At 39.0% G+C, this 17,176-nt stretch overlaps 1 protein-coding gene across 1 annotated transcript in view; it reads right to left on the minus strand.

The window, feature by feature from the left end:
- PTPRN2 (protein tyrosine phosphatase receptor type N2) overlaps positions 1 to 17,176 on the minus strand; it is a 663,576-nt gene that overhangs the window by 44,789 nt on the left and 601,611 nt on the right. The window contains exons 16-17 of the mRNA XM_055709440.1: positions 11,273 to 11,346; positions 2,978 to 3,055 (exon numbers count right to left, since the gene is read on the minus strand). Coding sequence (XP_055565415.1) covers positions 2,978 to 3,055; positions 11,273 to 11,346 — 152 coding nt within the window. The remainder of the gene's footprint in view (positions 1 to 2,977; positions 3,056 to 11,272; positions 11,347 to 17,176) is intronic.

The following is a 17,176-nucleotide window of genomic DNA, read 5'->3' on the forward strand; positions in this document are numbered from 1 at the left end:
TGTCTCTGGAACCTGAGCACAGAATCTAGAGAGTCAGGACAAATCAGAAGCAGTCTGGATTTTGTTGCGGATACCAGCTGTGTTGTAAATGCCAAGAAAGTTATCTTATACTTTCAAGTAAAACAAATACTTTGTAGACAAGTGTTTTCTAGGAATCAGTTTGAAAAGCCTACAGGAGTTGAAACATTTTGTAAGAGTTTCTTCCTGGGGTAGCCTTTCAGCCAAGGTAAAATGGCCTGGCTGATGTCCACCCTGCAACTAGGCTCTTGGGAATCTTAGCAGTTAAGTTGCTGCAAAAATAAGAAACAATAAATCTAGTACATATTGCCATAGAAGATGATGCCAAGCTCCAAGAGTTTCTGTTGGACTTGCTAAAGCATGACATTGTGCATTTAGACAAGGAACAGCAGAATAGTCCCAGGTCTCTCTGGAGGCAGTCACTCTTCCATCAGTCAGAACACTGCTTCACTGAGCACACAAAAGGGGAAAAAAACAACACAGCTCAGCAACAGCTGGTATTAAGTGGAGGAGGGAGAGGGAGGAGAACCACTGAGAAGACATATCAAGGATGAATAATTGAATCTTTAAACAATCCCTGGTGGAAGCATCATGGTCTTGTATAAACTACAGAAAATTGTATTCGAGGATTCAAGAATTGTATTCAAAGGATTCCGCCCTGACAGGAGTTAATACTCCATTTTCCATAGCAATTTCAGGTTTCCCATGCTTTACCTTAATATAGGTACTACCAGGTGAAAAACAGGTATAAACATTGCTCATGCATCTGGGCATACACTGCAACAACTTCAAGCCATGGCTTTTGACTTGTACAATGGACCTACTACATTTCAGTGGTTATGGATGTGGCGTTCTGTGAGGAGTTAATCTCTCTCTCAGCCTGCTCATCACACCTGGCTGATACCCTGGGCCAAGTAAAAAGCTTGGGACAGGAGCTGGCACATTGACATGTGATCTGTAGGAAGTTTAACTTAAAGAAAAGTGGGTGATGGACCAAACTGATACAGGTAGATTGTTATGTTGAAGTGACAGGCACCATCAAAATAAATGTAAGAAACAAACTTTTGTATGGAACCTAATAGAAGAAACCACATAAGAATATCACGTAAAAAATGGATATGTAGCCACACTTGAGCAGAAGCTGAACCATGGTTGCTGAATGGTTTCTGTTTACAGCAAATCTGGTGGGGAGATGCAGTGAACTTTCACTGAAGGATAACGGGGAGGAGGAATAGTTAAAAAGAGCAGAAAGCAAGTGAAGGAAAGTGAAGACTCTCCACTCACAAATAGCATGAAGAAAGAAAGTCAAGAAAGAGACCTTCTGAGTACAAAGTTGGAATGAAGACGGTTGGATCACAGAAGAAAGAAATAATGTTCTACCTCTGTGTCTATGCGAACAGGTTGCCTAACTGTTCAAATTAGAATGGGAGAAGAACAAAATATATCCTTCATACTATGTTTGTATGATTAATTCTGATTTCTGCATCAGCAGCAATGATTCTTTAAATGCCTCCTTTAAAAATTAGAACATACATTTTTTCCAACATGTAAAAGGTGCAGTAACAAGTGAAAATACACAAAATCTAAATATACAAATATGCAAAAATATACAATTAAAAACCCCTGGGCCTTCGGAATCATAAAATACAATTACAGAATAGCTAACATGGTCTTTGATTTTGCACGTTTAACTTAAGAAACACATTCTTAAGCATCATGCCTGTTATAAGGAATACTCCTGCCAAGGGAAGAAAGATCAGTGTTCTCAATTGTGTCTAATTACCAAATAACGAAGATAAAAATCACAAGTTACTTGAAAATTTAGGCCAGACCAACAGCTCAGCTGACTTGAAGCAGAAAGCATTTGCTTTGCACTTTTAAAAACCAGTCCCAAAATATCTCAGACTGAGCATCTGAATATCCAGGCACCCAAAATCAAACAACCTTTTTGAAAATGTCCTGATTCCTCATCAGAAACAGTAGAAAATTGTGACATGAAAAGCATCTTCAATAGGGATCAGTTAAGACTTTCTAATCATAGACCAAATGATGCAGATGAAGAGACATGATGATTTCAACTGATGCAAGCCCCTAAAATACAATGGCACTTCTGAAATTTTTACACAGATACTCTTTTCCTTCAGAACAAATGCTTCTACATTTATAATGCAAACCAAGAAATAAAAACATACGTTTGTCTTGATAATAAACCTCAGTTGGCCTCTTCCCTTCAGTAAGCTTCAGCAAGCTTTCAGGTGCACTTTCACACTTACAAAGGAATTTAACGCAGCATATCCATCACACAATTTGCATACCCCAGCCCGGCGGTGTGTGTGTATGTCCAAATCTGAGAGCTGCGTAAGCACATAAAAAACCTCCATGCAAAGTAAGCTCATATTTGCATCAGCAATCCTTGCCTTCAGCCCCGGTCCTGCAAAAAGTTATGCACCTCCTTAGCTTTATGCAGCAGGGTCTTAACTCGGCCTTTAACTCAGCTACCTGTGGTAGGGAAAATACGTACGAATTTAAGCATTTTGGGGAACTGGGACATGGGAGAAATAGGTTTCAATGGAAAAATTCATGGCACATAGTGTTAGGTCCTTTTGATCTGGAGAGTGACAATGAATTCTGGCTACACTCTTAAGAAGGTCAGGCCCTCTGAAAATCATCCAGTCCTTGGCAGTAGCTTAATTACAGAGACCTGGCACTATTATACGAATACTTCAGCCTGAGGTTTTCAATATAATTTCCAGATCAAGTATTCTTTCGCAGGGCTTGTCGTATACATAAATGGCTTGAATATCCATGCACCAGATTTGAAAAAGACATGTGAATGGAGGTTTTTCCACCTGTTGTGACTCAAGCACAACATATTTTCATACATCTTACATTTCTAGAAGCACACGACAACATTTGACTTGTCACATAAATTCCATTTTCAAAGAGATATTTAACTTACCTGCCAGAAGTCAGCAACAGTAGCAGGGAGAGGGCCCTGGGTGGCAATATATGCAGGGTTTCGAGGGTCATGGTCCATCTGGAACAAGGAAAGAGAACACAGACTGGATTTATTTAGAAGAAAATCCCTTGCTGTGTTAGAGACAGAAAGTATGCGAGAGCAGAAACAAGGGACTTCCTAAAGGACTGTCATGGCCCTCCATCCTTTATTGGCAAACAAAGAATTTTATTTCTATTTATAAGCTCAGAGGAGAAGTTTTTCCACAAAAGACTGATCCTACCAGATGATAATCGGCGCACATGATAAGCAATGTCCTATGTCCTCAATATGCAGCATAAGATCATTTACGGTGGTTGACAAAGGCATTTATTTGAGATCAGTACTCGTGGTCTCATAGCAACCTAGGAGCCATTTGAAACATTTTTCTACACTGAGTGTTAAGAATGCTCCACACATCTAAATATGTTCTCCATTTCCACTGTGCCAGTCAAGGGCACATGTAACTAAAAAACAGCAAAAATAGGGAACAAATTCAGTTTCTGGCTTTTTCTGGTTAGCTGATTTATCTAAATGCATGGATTTGGCCTCAATAGAGGAAGTTCTGCTTAAAGACCTTAATTATTACATTTAATTCAAGGAGCAGAAAATTCACTGAGCAGAAAAAAAAAGAAGCTAAGAAACAAAGCCATCAAGAGTAAATAGGATTAGTGTGTTACAATGAATGTTTTCGAACTGATGGGTGGTTTTCTTGGTTCTAAATCTTAGGACTCATTCTGCTGAAAAAGAAGATCTGCTGATAGGATTAAAAAACAAACAAACTCATTCTAACCCTGAACTGGGCAAGACAAAACTGAGCATAAAGAAAAGAGACCCAGTTCAGCTCTCAGATGAGTGGGTGTGCCTCACTGACACTGAAGTCGGCGAGAGTTAACTTATACCCGTGTAGCTGAAGGCAGAATTTGTCTCAATACATGATTCTGTTCTATAAGATCTGAATAAGAATGAATGTGAGTCACATTTGCATTAACAGGCATCTACTGAATTTATTCATAGCCTATCAAAATTTTCAGTGATGGTACATGTCAGTGTAAAAGAAGGCACCTCATAATTATGTGCAACATAAAAGAGGGAAGAACTATAAAAGAACAGATGTAAGTTATTCTAACAGAACAACAATATGATGAATGTTGCAAAAAGGAAGAGAACACTTTTATGTTTCTAATTTTCTGATGTATAATAAGCTGGACTTAATATTAAAATTCTCCATGACAACACAACACAGGTAAAATGAAGTCACTGAACCCATTTAGAATAAAAGCTTACTTCTGATTCACCACCCCTGGTTATAAAAAACCTTGACCAGGATGTCTATAATACCATCATTTTATTCTGAACTTCATTGAGATGCTTCTCTTATCAGCAAATAACTCTTCACAACAAGCAATTGCTCACAACAAATTTCAACCTGCCTTTCTCTGCCTTTTGATAAAAGCAATTTTGATAGCAGAATGTTTACTACCGTGGGTATTTTGAGATCAGGGAAAAACTAGCTTTCTTCAGAAAGCAGTATTAGCAAAAAAATCTTAGGAACCATTTCAAAATGGGTAACTTTTTCTTGGTTTTGTAAGAATCCAGACACTGAAACAAAGACAGCTGAAAACAACAGCAAATGTGATTAAGCAAAGTCAGGTTTAAAGGGGTTATTTTTGCTCCATTATGGTTGAAATAATTTCCGTTGTTTTGTTTTGAATCCCACAGAGATCTATAGGATTTAATCATGTGCTTAAAGGTTTTACTGTGCTGGAAAAATCTTAGCTTAGGAGAATCGACCTGCACTGAGCAGGACTTGCTGCTCCCAGCGGAAAGCATTGCAGGCTGCATCCACTCGAAGATGATGTCAGTTGTCTGACTGGCGAGAGGCCGATTTGGAAATGTAACCAATCGTGAATACACCAAACTTTAGAAAAATAATAATTTACTTTGAATTTCTTCTTAAACTAAATTCTTTTGTATGTAGACATGACAGAAAGCAAAGGCAGAAGAAATCAAGGATGATGTAAATGGCGCTGTCATGGAGGAAACACTTCTCAACATTCAACTGGTAAATCAGGAATAGGCCAATCTCGGCATTTCAGCATTAATCAACCTCTGTCACAAAGGTGCAGTTGGAACGTGGCAAACATTACAATAAGCACAGAGTAGTGAAGTGTATCAGCAGTTTAACAATAATTCAAAAGACAATTATAATTATTCCATTTCAAGCACATTGTGTTGCACAGAAAACAATTACGAGCAGAAACTCTTCTTGCTTGAAGCAAATAGAAGATGGCAGAAAGCCCTATCACACTATTAAATGATCTTTAACTGAGCAAAAATAAGCGCAAAGATTAAACTAATTAAATGAAATTCCTGGTTTCATCAATTTTCTATTATATGTACTGTTTTAAAGGCCACATATTTCAAGAACAGTGTGAAAAATCACTACTCTGGTCACATTCAATTTAACTCGAGTAGGTGACTGCAAGGGACAGTTCACGATGTTTTTATGTTCTTTTTTATTCTCTCAAGGTTACCAAGAACACCAAGGGCATCTTAATCTATCAAAGTTAACAAAAGTTTGAATAAAGAAATAAAGTCAGTAATGGGTTTTAAACTAACTAATCAAGGATCAAGTAAAAGGCTTTTTTTTAATGTCAGTAGTCATTATCTTCTTTCAACGATCCCTCAGATTTCTCACTTCATGAAAATAAAACAGAAAATGTATTCTCCAGAGAACAGAGAACAGCAGGCTCCATACTATCAAGTATTAAAATAAAAATCGACTGTTTGCTAACATTTTACATTGGAACAACCTTCAGAAATCACCCTAATAGCAGTTGTTCAAAAAGACCAAGATTTTCCCCTCTGTGTCCCCATCAAAGCACCAGGTTCGCAAGGCGTACATCAGAACTGGATCGAACAGCCATTCTGGAAAGAAAAACCTGCAATTATTACAACTGTTGTGCTATGGTGAAATTCTCATTTTCTGCTGAAGTACAACAAAAGCAAGTCTGGAGATGATTGTTTCAATCTTTTTTCCCCATGATTTTCTATTAGGAAAAGAAAGGGATTAAGGATTACTATCACTGATCATGCAATTGACTGTGGTAATTTCCATCACTAATATCAAAAGCAAATGGAAACAAAAAGGAGGAGCATTCAGATTTCTTGTTGGAAAAGAAAAACTACACAAAACATTAATGGCACAACTTGTAACTTAAGTTGACTTACAGTATCTTCCAGTAGGAAAATATATAAAGATCACAGTATCACAATTAGTTCCACCTTTGTTGAATTAATATCAGATCACCATTCCAACTTTGCTTTACTAGAGAATAAAAGTTACTCCTTTGGTTTTTCCTTCAAGAGTTCTACTGCCCCGTTGCCCTACCCTAGGACTTTGCACTGATTCCCTGAAGAACTCTGAATTGTGTTGAGTTTTTACAGAGATTGTGCTGCTGTATGATTTCACTGATAACACTGATGAAATACAGCAAAATCAATACATTCTGGCAGCAAATCCTCGAATTTATTGTATTTGGACTTGAGAGTGGTACATACAGATTCTTGTTAAGTAGTCTTCTAAAACCGTACACAGTAGAAGTGTCAATAGGCATCAATGACCATTCTGAAATCTCATGTAAATGATACACCGATTCACTCCTGCCCTTCACCATCATTCTCAGCTTGTCAGATCCTTACTTCCCACACAGAAAAATGCTGGGTGAGATGTGGTCTGACACACCATATTTACCCTGATCTAAATCCTCTGAGTCCAGCTGAAATACTCCTAAATCATACGAGATCAGAATGAGATCCAGCGTAGACCAAATATGACAGAAAGAATGTTGAACCCCGATTAAGACCTGAAAAATTTGTACGGATTCAAGGTACTGTGTGGTTTCCAGGTTTAATGTGTTTGTAATACTGATAAAATCTACTTTCAAGCATGTATTTACTACACAGTAAAGGAAGTCTCTAAAACTAAAGAGAGTATTTGTTTTTGTAAAATAAAGCATATCCAGCAAATGCAGATGAACTTTGTAATCACATTCATCTCAGCATTAACATTAAAAAGGTAGACCAGTCCTCATCTTCATGTTTGAATTAAAATTTAAAACAATTTTTAAACCCTTCCTTTAAAACCCCTAATGGAATGAAAAAAGTAAATCTGGTCGTGAATGCCATTATGAATTTCAGAGTCTATTCTTGGTGATGAAATTTGTATGCTGTGTTTGAACAAACTGTCATGGTAATGACATTCCTCAGTCTGGTGTCTTCAGTAATAAGCAAACCGAGTTTTTAAATGTAGTTGATGGGATTTTTTCTCTCAGACACCCTATGAGGAGAAACAGAATTCCCATTTACTTTCATGACCTCTGATTTAAAAGCAAAGATTGCACATTATTTACTACTGGATGATTTTCCCGAAATTTAATGAGGACTAAGTACAAATATGACAGAAGTAATTATCACAGTTTTATTCTGCACAGTCAGGGTCTTCTCGTGCTGTAATTGCAAGCCTTTCATTCAGCTGCCGATAGCAGAGTTATTATCATAGTACTTTATGTTATTTCAGAGAGGATGGAAGCAGATTTCTACCTCACTTCTACCCTGCAAATTTATCGCAAGGACTCATTTTGCCTGGCCTCACGCTACAGTGAAATTAAAGACCTACGGGAAGAATTCGGGACTAAATCTTTGCTGATTCTCCTCACCTACTCTCAGCCACGGTGAGGCCATCAATCTAACCCCACTTTTCACAGCACATTGCAGGGAAAGGAGGTCTTGAGGGGGGTAGCGTTTTTTAAAAAGGAGAAACATGTGGGCAGGTCGCCAGCTCATTGTCTAGCACGGAGATTTTTTTATGGTGTACTGCTGCACTCATTTAGACTTAAGTTAAGGTTGAGTGAGCCCCAGCTGGAGACTGGACCACTGACCCAGAAGCTGGAGATACCCAGCGACATGTACACGACTGGAAGCCTCCCTTCCCGAAGCTCAAATATAATTACTTTATTTTACACTCTTCCCTCACCAGACAGCTCACACACGCAGGGAGGAAAAAGCCTCTTCCAGTCAGTACAGACCATACTGATCCTGTGCTATTAATGCCCATCTTGCAGCTCACTACAATGCTCGCTCCTAACCCAGGCGCTGCAAGGCGCAAATGCACCAGGAACATCATTGTATTGACATGATAATTACTGAAGTTATTTAAGTTGAAAGGCAGCAGTCTGAAGGAAAGAAATGGCAGGATTTTTGCAAGAGCGAATAAAGGCACACTTACTGGTACTCCACATCCACCGTACACTTACAAAGATGTTGATTAAATGTGTGTCTGCTAACAGAAAAAAATCTCAAATAAACCACAGTAGTAATAGCATGTATGTCCAGCTCAGGCTGCAACAGCTGTACAGCCACAGTAAATATTGCAGAATCAAGTGCCCAACATAATATTCCAGTAGGCTTCTGTGGTGGGAGAAACAGAGACTGAATGTGTCTGCCACTCCTATATTTTACCTCATTATACAAAACTGTATCAGATCAACAAATATGTTTACACTAACCTGAAGATATTTAATCTGTTTTGAAAGGAAACAGTTTTCAGGGAATCTTTCCAAACTATGGACTTGCAAAGTAGTGATTTCCTCCTACTAACCTCCCACTGCATCACCTTCAGGAAACACACATTTTATCTACTGCTTTCAAAATAGCAAAATGACTATTGACTTAGTGAAATGAACTCACAAAACCATCTGGAGCATCTCTTTCCTTGGAATAGCAGGTCATCTACACAAATGTGGGCTGTGGCACTCCTTCCCACACAATAGGGTCCCTATACTACCATGAAGAAGAGGAACTCAAGAGTTTCTCTGGGCAGTTTTTCATGGCTCTGCAAGATACTGGATGCTTGTTCCAATCCAATGAAAGACTTGTGCACCCACTTATCTCTGGGCATAGAAATATTTCTGTAAAAGATTTAGAGACAACCATAAGATTTTTTGCTTCATCAATGTGATTTGTTTTATTGAACTAAACTTTTGAGTCTGGGAAAGCTACAAAAAAGAAAGTTTCTTTTTTAAGAAATTAAGAATATTAATTAAGAAAATAAGAATTAAGAAATTTAAGAAATTAAGAAAATACCCTTATTAAGTGCTGGATGGAAAGGCAAGATTACAATCTCCTGTAAAACCATGAGAATTAAAGCTGCAGAAGCAGAGATCCTCTGCCTGCATTAGCTTTGGGCATCATGACAAAGCAAATCTTTCCCAGTTATGTCAGTGGGGTATATCTTGGTCCTGTCTCTCCAACTCCAGCACTACTTAAAGTAATACTTCTCACTTCAGCATAATTAAGGGAATAGATACACTATAATCCAGAATTACAATTGCAACAGGCATATACACACATGCAAGAATTTACCCCTTCCCCAAACAAATTTGTTTACTAAAAAGTTAAGCTGTGCCTACACCAAATTTTGTGCAGGTTGCAGAACCCCATCTTGGTTATTTGGTATAAACACAGTATTGGTATTGCTGCCAGCATTGAACCTGGCTTAGCCGTGTCTACAGATGCTGTAATTCCACTTCTGCACGATACTGTAGTCATGTGAATTACAACCAAGCTCTTTCAAGAATACAGTATCTCACTTCCACTTAACACCTCCTACTCCTTTGCTTGTCACAAAACCTCAGCTTTTACTATCAAATTAAGGCTTGACCAACCATAACTCACCAAATGCGCTCTGAAGACAGGCAAACAAGAGCACTGAAGCCCTGGAGCTGGACCTCTGTGAATGACTTTACAAGCAGTACACATATTCCTTGGAGGACCAAGGTATTCTGATCTCCCGATCCAGGGGCCATCCAGAGCCCGGTCCAGTCAGAGACATACTTAAAAGTGGTCCAAAACCTGCTCCAGTCTGTGCGCATCTACCCCATCCTCTAAAATGGCAGCTGGCAAGCCCTGAAGCATCCAGGTCCTTTGGTTTCCCCTCTACCCTAAGCCAAAGAAAAAAGCATCCCCAAGATATTTTTGGGTTCTGTGTACTTTTAACTCTTTGAATAAAACGTTTTTCTATGTTGAAGGAAACAAAGCTTTTGAACTGAAAGTAACAAAAACAAAGCTTAGAGAACAGTTTCTGTGTAGTTGTGGTGTTTTTTTTTAAGAAAAAAAGTATTGTCAACAACATTGGAAGGAAGCAGCCTGTAATTTCATGCTGTTGCAAATTGTCAGCTGCCTTGCCCACACAAAGTGATTTAACTGGGGGAGTGATACTCCCCAGGAAAATGAGCCAGTAATGGCATATACAGCCCACTGCAGTGAGATCTAATTTTCCATCCTAAGTTCTTTCTCATAGTTTCCCTGTAATAACTTTTTAGGGCCTAATTAATGTGAATAAGAACCATGAGCAAAAGTGACTCCGATACTAGCAGTCTCATGGAGGTCAAGGACGCGGTGCCTTTTTCCCCCTTCAGATGGGTATCGTGACACTGCCATTAAGACGCTATGACAGGGCAATGCTTCTGGCTGTACCATACCTGCTTTGTGTCTAAAAATAGAGACCTTTTCTCCCTATCATCTTTCAAAGACAAGGAAGGATTCATACACAGCTTATGTAGAGTGAGAAAGGGCAGCTGGGCCACACTGGAGTATTTGGATGCAAAAATTGGATTGACCTATCTTGCAGTTCGAATGAACACACAAGTGGTAAGGGACCTCATTCTTGCTTTCAAAACAGCAAGCTCTGAGAACTGGGAGAGCTACAGAAATATCAAGCCATGCATTGGGAGGGCTACAGAGGAAGAGAGGTAAGAGGAAATTTCAGTTCCTGATGCAGAAGTTCAGAAGCCTGTGGAGCTCAGCTCTCCACGCCTACAGAAACCATTCCTCCTACAACTGCAGCTGGCAGGACAAAGCAATAAAGAATAAGCAAGTTTTACCTCCTCAGAGAAGGAAAAGCTCTGCTAAGGGTATATCATTGAATTTTATAATCTGTAAGTTAATAATATCTAATAATAGTATCTATTGACTTTGTTCTCCTAGTACATAAACTTCAAGGGTATTGCATGTACATGTAGAAGATTCATTTCTCTTCGGTTTGGAAGGAAAGCCTGAGACATCAGAGTTGTGAGGTGCTCACAGTCTGCGGCTGCACAACCTGAGCAGTGAGGTGCTTCAGGTTAGCATCTTTTAACAACAAGGAGAGACAGGGACTGACTATTTTGATTATTTCTCATAGGTTACCATACTTACAATTGGGCTAGCGTTGATGTAGTCTGAATTGTCATGGCTACTTTCACCTTTTAGACATATCCTGGAGTGATCATCTGCAAAGGAGAAAATAAAAGGAGAAAGTTTCTATACAAGTATTCTACTCATTTTATGTTACAGAATTCAAAGTCAGATTAATGTGCATTTTAAGACAGCAACAGTTAATATCAGAGAGGATACTTCCTTCTGGCTCCCAACCTCGCATAGCCTTCATACAGCCACAGTGTCACAGCCTGACTCAGGAACGAAACACGAAGATACCTCAGAGGCTGAGTATCAGAGAGATACGCATTATGAGATGCACCATAATGTGCTAGAACCTCTCACAGGAAAAGGAGGAATCTCTGCTGCTCAGGTAGTTTAAGAGTTAAACTAGGCAAATCACTAGAAAAAAAACAGTATTATGGAAAGCATTCCTGTATTTGCAGGGTCAGGGAAGAAGTAAGCTGATGGACTTGGTCCATCTGGCTTCTCTATAAAATGAAAAGCAGAAACATTGAAGTATGAGAGCTGGACAGCGAGTTAATCTGCCCTGATCAAAGACCAGTGCTGTGTGGTGCTAGTGACGTGGGGTGATGATATGACTTGTACACGATCGTGGGAGAGAGAAAATGCTGAGAATAACTGCATCTAAAAGTACAACTGCAGCACATATATCTTACACTGCTGGTAATGTAGCTAGTTCAGACACAACTAGTAAAGAAAACAGCAGCTCCAGACATAGGAGACTTACTCATTATTCTCGCCCATTGACAAGATTCTTTTATCACTTTTTAACTTGCATTTTTACTGGTGCTAGCTCATCTGTGTTTAGAGCTGGTACACCCCAAACTCTAGTTGTTTGTTGTTTTTTTTTTTACTTCAGGACATATGTAATGGATGGGTTTTATTTGTCTGTATTTAGACAGTGACAATACAGATGTCTGCATTTCTTCCAGTCATTTAGACTCACTTTCCGCTAAGAGAAAAGAAGTATTTCTATGTCATGAATCATCTCATCCTGATTTAGCTGTCTCAAACGGGCCAAATTGCACTCGAGAAGTGCCTGTTTCTTTCCATTGACTAAAGAAAGACCAGACTACTTTATGTGAGAGATGTCTGTCTTTACATATGAATCTTAAACAGCTTGTACCTGATTACATAATCAGCACAATTCTCAGGAAACCTACCCTGCACAGTACATAGTGGTGAGAGATTATGGAGCTGCCCTTTCTGTAACCATCTACAGCTGAACATGTATACCAATGCTTTGAGAGGATCTTTCCACCAATTACTCAAAGACAAAATAAGAGCACAGGAATACACCCTGTCCCCCTTTGGATCTTGTCTAGTGGCCTGTGGCACCATCCTCACCAGCAGAATTACAAGTTGGCTTTTTTAAACTACTAAGAACCGATCATCATTTTAATAACGAGGAGCAATAAATGAGCCACCAAACATTGTAAGTACCACACAGGAGAGACAGAGGATTTGGGCCCTGCTTAGTTTTATTGCCCAGTAATGTCATGGCAGTTCAGTATGTGAGCACGACAAAGGTGTGCTTGTGTAAGGGTTGTTTATAGTCACTCAATCTCATCAGCAATACTTAGCTTGCCCATGTGAGCAGCCTTCTCCTGGAATAAGATTAGAGGTGAACAAGTTAATTTCAAATGAATGAAGAGCCATTCTTTACTATTAAAATAAAATTATTTCCTCTAATAAGGTTTCAATGCAATAGGAGGATGAAGACGAGGAGAAAGGAAACACATTCAATGCACATTATTCACTTCCACTTTACTTTAGCACCACTGCACAAAAAATCTGAAACATAAAAATGAACCTGTGACATCTGAGATCTTGGGGCTACCCAAGAGTTTTTACAGAAAGCTTTACAATGAGCATTGTCACAGAGTGCTTGAAGAACTCCAGCTCTGAAACCTTTTGGCTATGTGCACTAAATGTGGTCTCTCAGTAACCGCTCAGGATAAGCCTCATTCATTGGACAGCAAAAGTGTTTGAACTAATCACCAAAGAAAATGTGTGAAATTTTTTCAAATGGATGAGCGAGAGAGAGCAGACATTTAGCAAACAAATGCCAGTGTGACTCTCCAATGGAAGTGTCAGATCAGTAACTTCAGGATCCTTTTTAAAAAAAACAATGGTTTATCCAGACCCTCTGATTTAGTGTGCCATGTCATTATCCTGCTGTCTTGGAGGGTTTAGCAGAGGGTGAGACATGTTAAGGCTTTGGTAGTGAAAAGGTGGTGAGACTGTATTTCCACTCAGGAGGAAAAAAAAAGTGTGCAAAAAAGGGTTGTAGATGTGTTTTCTGCATATATCAAGAGTTTGCACCCATGTGTGCTTCAGTTGCAACATCAAGCGTTCATATTGACAATGAACAGATTGTGCTTGTCTATGCCTGTTATCACCTCAAAGCTTCTAGGAACTAGCATAATAGCTCTTCAGAAACAGGCGGAAAAAGAAGGGAAAAAAAACCAAAAAAGGAATACCACGGACACCAGTTTTTTAACAATAAGAAATTACAGGGAAAATGCCGAATGTACATTATTATTTTTTTTATAAACTGCATATTGATTACATTAGAAGCAAGGAAAGAGAAGCAGGAGAAGCAGGAAATAAAAAGAATGAAGGGGGTGACAGAAAAGGAAGATATATAAGATCAATCTAAAAAGTGAGAAAGAAAGATGGATGAAGAAATAGGAGGAGAGGGACGGTAATCAGGAAGTGAGAGAAAAGACAAATGATGTTACTAGCTACTGCAATCTGGCCGAGCTACAACTAGACATTATTTCAAATACCCACAACAGCTACTGCTGAATGCTGAAGTACTTTGCATTTGCTATTGCTCCAGCCAAGCCACAGCTGAAAGAAAAGCAAAACGTATAGATGGATATGTGCGGCAGAGAGAGGCTTCTTAAACAAGAAGGCTAGTGCTAACCTATAGCTGAGGAGAAATGTAGCACTACCATATTTTATATATATATAAACTATAAAATATAAAGAACAGAGGGTAAAGGACAAAATATAAAGCAAACACACATGAGTTTTTATATGAATATAAAACACAAATGAGTTTTATAGCATTATATAAAAACTCTTTTTCTAGACTGAGAAACCTAAGTTTTGGTGTCTACATACAGGTATTTTCATGTGGACCAGGTTAGACTTAATGGAGCTTGATTTAATTGGCCAAACATGAACGTGTTGTACTGTTTGAGAAACTGTAGAGTAGGTGAGGCACTGCACAAGGCTAACGAGTACGACACAAGACCTAAAGGCTTGCACTCTATTGGACCAGCACCTGAAATTCACACAGGATACACAAGGGCATCCTAGAGCTATTAATTTCCCTGTAAACCAAATACCAACTTCTGGCCATTGCACAGCTCTCCTGATGCCACTGCACTGACTAGCCCTTCACTGGCTGTAACAAGTGCTTTGACACCTGGCTCGTATGGAGGCAGCTACATGGAAACACTTACATCTAGGCATCTTAATCTACAAGTTCACAGAATCATGCCCAGAGAACTTGACTCAATGCCTCCGTATTTCTGAGGTGATATCTGTAGGTTTCTGGTGATATCTGAGGTTCCCTAAGGACTCTCAGGACAGCAGCTAGGGGGGCACAGGTCTCCCACAGGGTCTGTGTTATACCTACTGGCTCTGCGTGGGTACCTTCAGTACTTTAGGCATCTCAAATGGCACTGGATTCCTGTGTGTAAACAACCGAGTTGGGCACAAAAGGCCATACCTATCTGGATTATTTAAACAGTGACCAACACTAGAGCAGTATGCCATCTCACAGTCTCACAGTGGCCCTGCAACTCAATGAAGATCTATTACTTGTATTGTTTTTCAGATGAGGGTCGAAGGCTTGGAAAAATAAGACTCACATCTTTTTCCTCACATCTAATTCTCTCTGTCTTCTGCCTCCTTTCAGTCAGATACTTCTGAAGGGACAGAACTAACAAAGGCTGGAAACAAGGCACATGGGTGACTTTGGGTGGTCTGAATCCAGGCATCACAGAGCAGAGCAAATCTCAAAACAATCAACCTGGCACATTCTGCCCAGATCATCATTGCTTCTAGATTTAGACAGATTTCTTTTTCCCCCATACAAAGCATGGTACAGAAATACACTAAGAAAGTGAAGAACTACTGAGGAGCAAAAGAGGAGCAGTCTGAAGACTGTGAAGAATCATATTTGTTGGTTATCATTATTTTGCCCATAGGTTATTTGCACAAAACGGAACTCTTCTTCTTAGATGTGAACTGAAATCAAGTTCATTTATTCCAGAGCACTATTTGTACATGCGTTACCGACACGGATAATGCACACACCCAGAGCAAGCACCCCTGTTCAGGTGTTCCCATCCTCGGCACATCCCCTGGCTTTGCTGGAACTGCACCCCAGCCTCCGAGCTGGGCTCACACTCTGCCCACAAATGCTCTGCCTTTCTTTAGAGGACAACCAAAGCACAGAGGTAAGCGTGTTGCTGTGATGTATACCATGACCCACAGACACTGCTATGGTAGACAGCTTTTGACAGATGTTCACTGCAAACAGTTGTTTGCCAAATGTTTAAAATACCTACAGGTATTAATGGTATACATAAGTAAAACCATATAGTGTTGACTCTATTGAGATGGTTTTATTTTGCAGAGATGCAAGAAGAGAAAATAAAGTCTGGAAAGCTTTTTCTTGGGCATCAACAAATTGAGCTGCTCATGCATTCAGATGAAAAAAAAAAAGGTATCCCGTTTCCCTAAATTGCATCAATCTGCCTGTTGGTTGGATAAAAGGATGCAGTTTTGTTAATCTAGAAGGTCCAAGTTACTTCAATAGTTAGAATTTTTCAAACTAGTCATTTAAGTGCAGTGTGAAGGTGTTCTGCTACCAATTTTTTTAAAAGCTATTTGTAAACAGAGAAGATAGGTATAAGAGTAAACTCTGATAAAACTGTGAGATTAAAGATAACGTTAATCTAGAAATTATATCAGTTATGTAATCAGTAAAAAAAAAAAGTCATATTATTTTAAGACTGGTTAAGAAAGGAAAATGCAAAGTAAATACAACGTGATATTAAAGCTTCTTTGAAGCCTTCCTAAGACGAAATCTTTCACATGACTTGGCAATCTTGTTCTACCTTGTCAAGGTGATTATGAATATGAAAGGGATAAGGAAATGCTAACAAGGCATTACTCTGTGAGAATACTTTGCATGTAGCATAACAACTTTGTAGCGTATCAAAAGCATATCAGTTTTGCTTCTTAATTTATTATTAAGCAAATCTGTGAGTTTTTGCCATAGTTTTATTGTCAAATATAGTTAAAAAAAATGGGCGAACTGGACCCTGATCTCAATCTAATCTTAAAGTCTACAATAACCATCACCTTATCAAAACGTAATATTGTTTAAACTCTATGCCACACTTTCCACCCAATATCTGAGTAGTTTTAAGGATATAACATGACAGCTGTTTACCAGTGTGCAGCAACTTCAGAAAGTGAGGCCAGGTAATTTTGTGCAATTCAGTCAAAAAGGAAAGTTCCCAGTCCACTAATGGCTATAAGAGAAACTTCCACATTGTAACAAAGCCAAACCCCAGCATTTTACTCTTGGAAAAGTACTATGGGTTTTTAAATGTGGCAAAATACTTTTAAGTAAAGCTTCAGGAAAAATTGCAGCCAGCCTGTCCATGTCCAAATACCTTCCCAGGCAGTGCTGATTCAGTCTAGGCTCAGCCACGGGAAGAACAGGCGTAACAATATGCCATGGAAGAAGCAATGGCAGAGACTTGTCAGCTGAAGGCTGATCACTGTAGGCTGTTCCATCCACATGGTACAATATAAAGAAAAGAAACAGACTATCTTAGCTCTGAAAAT

The sequence above is a fragment of the Falco cherrug genome, chromosome 4, assembly GCF_023634085.1.
Source record: "Falco cherrug isolate bFalChe1 chromosome 4, bFalChe1.pri, whole genome shotgun sequence".
In the NCBI taxonomy this organism is placed as follows: domain Eukaryota; kingdom Metazoa; phylum Chordata; class Aves; order Falconiformes; family Falconidae; genus Falco; species Falco cherrug.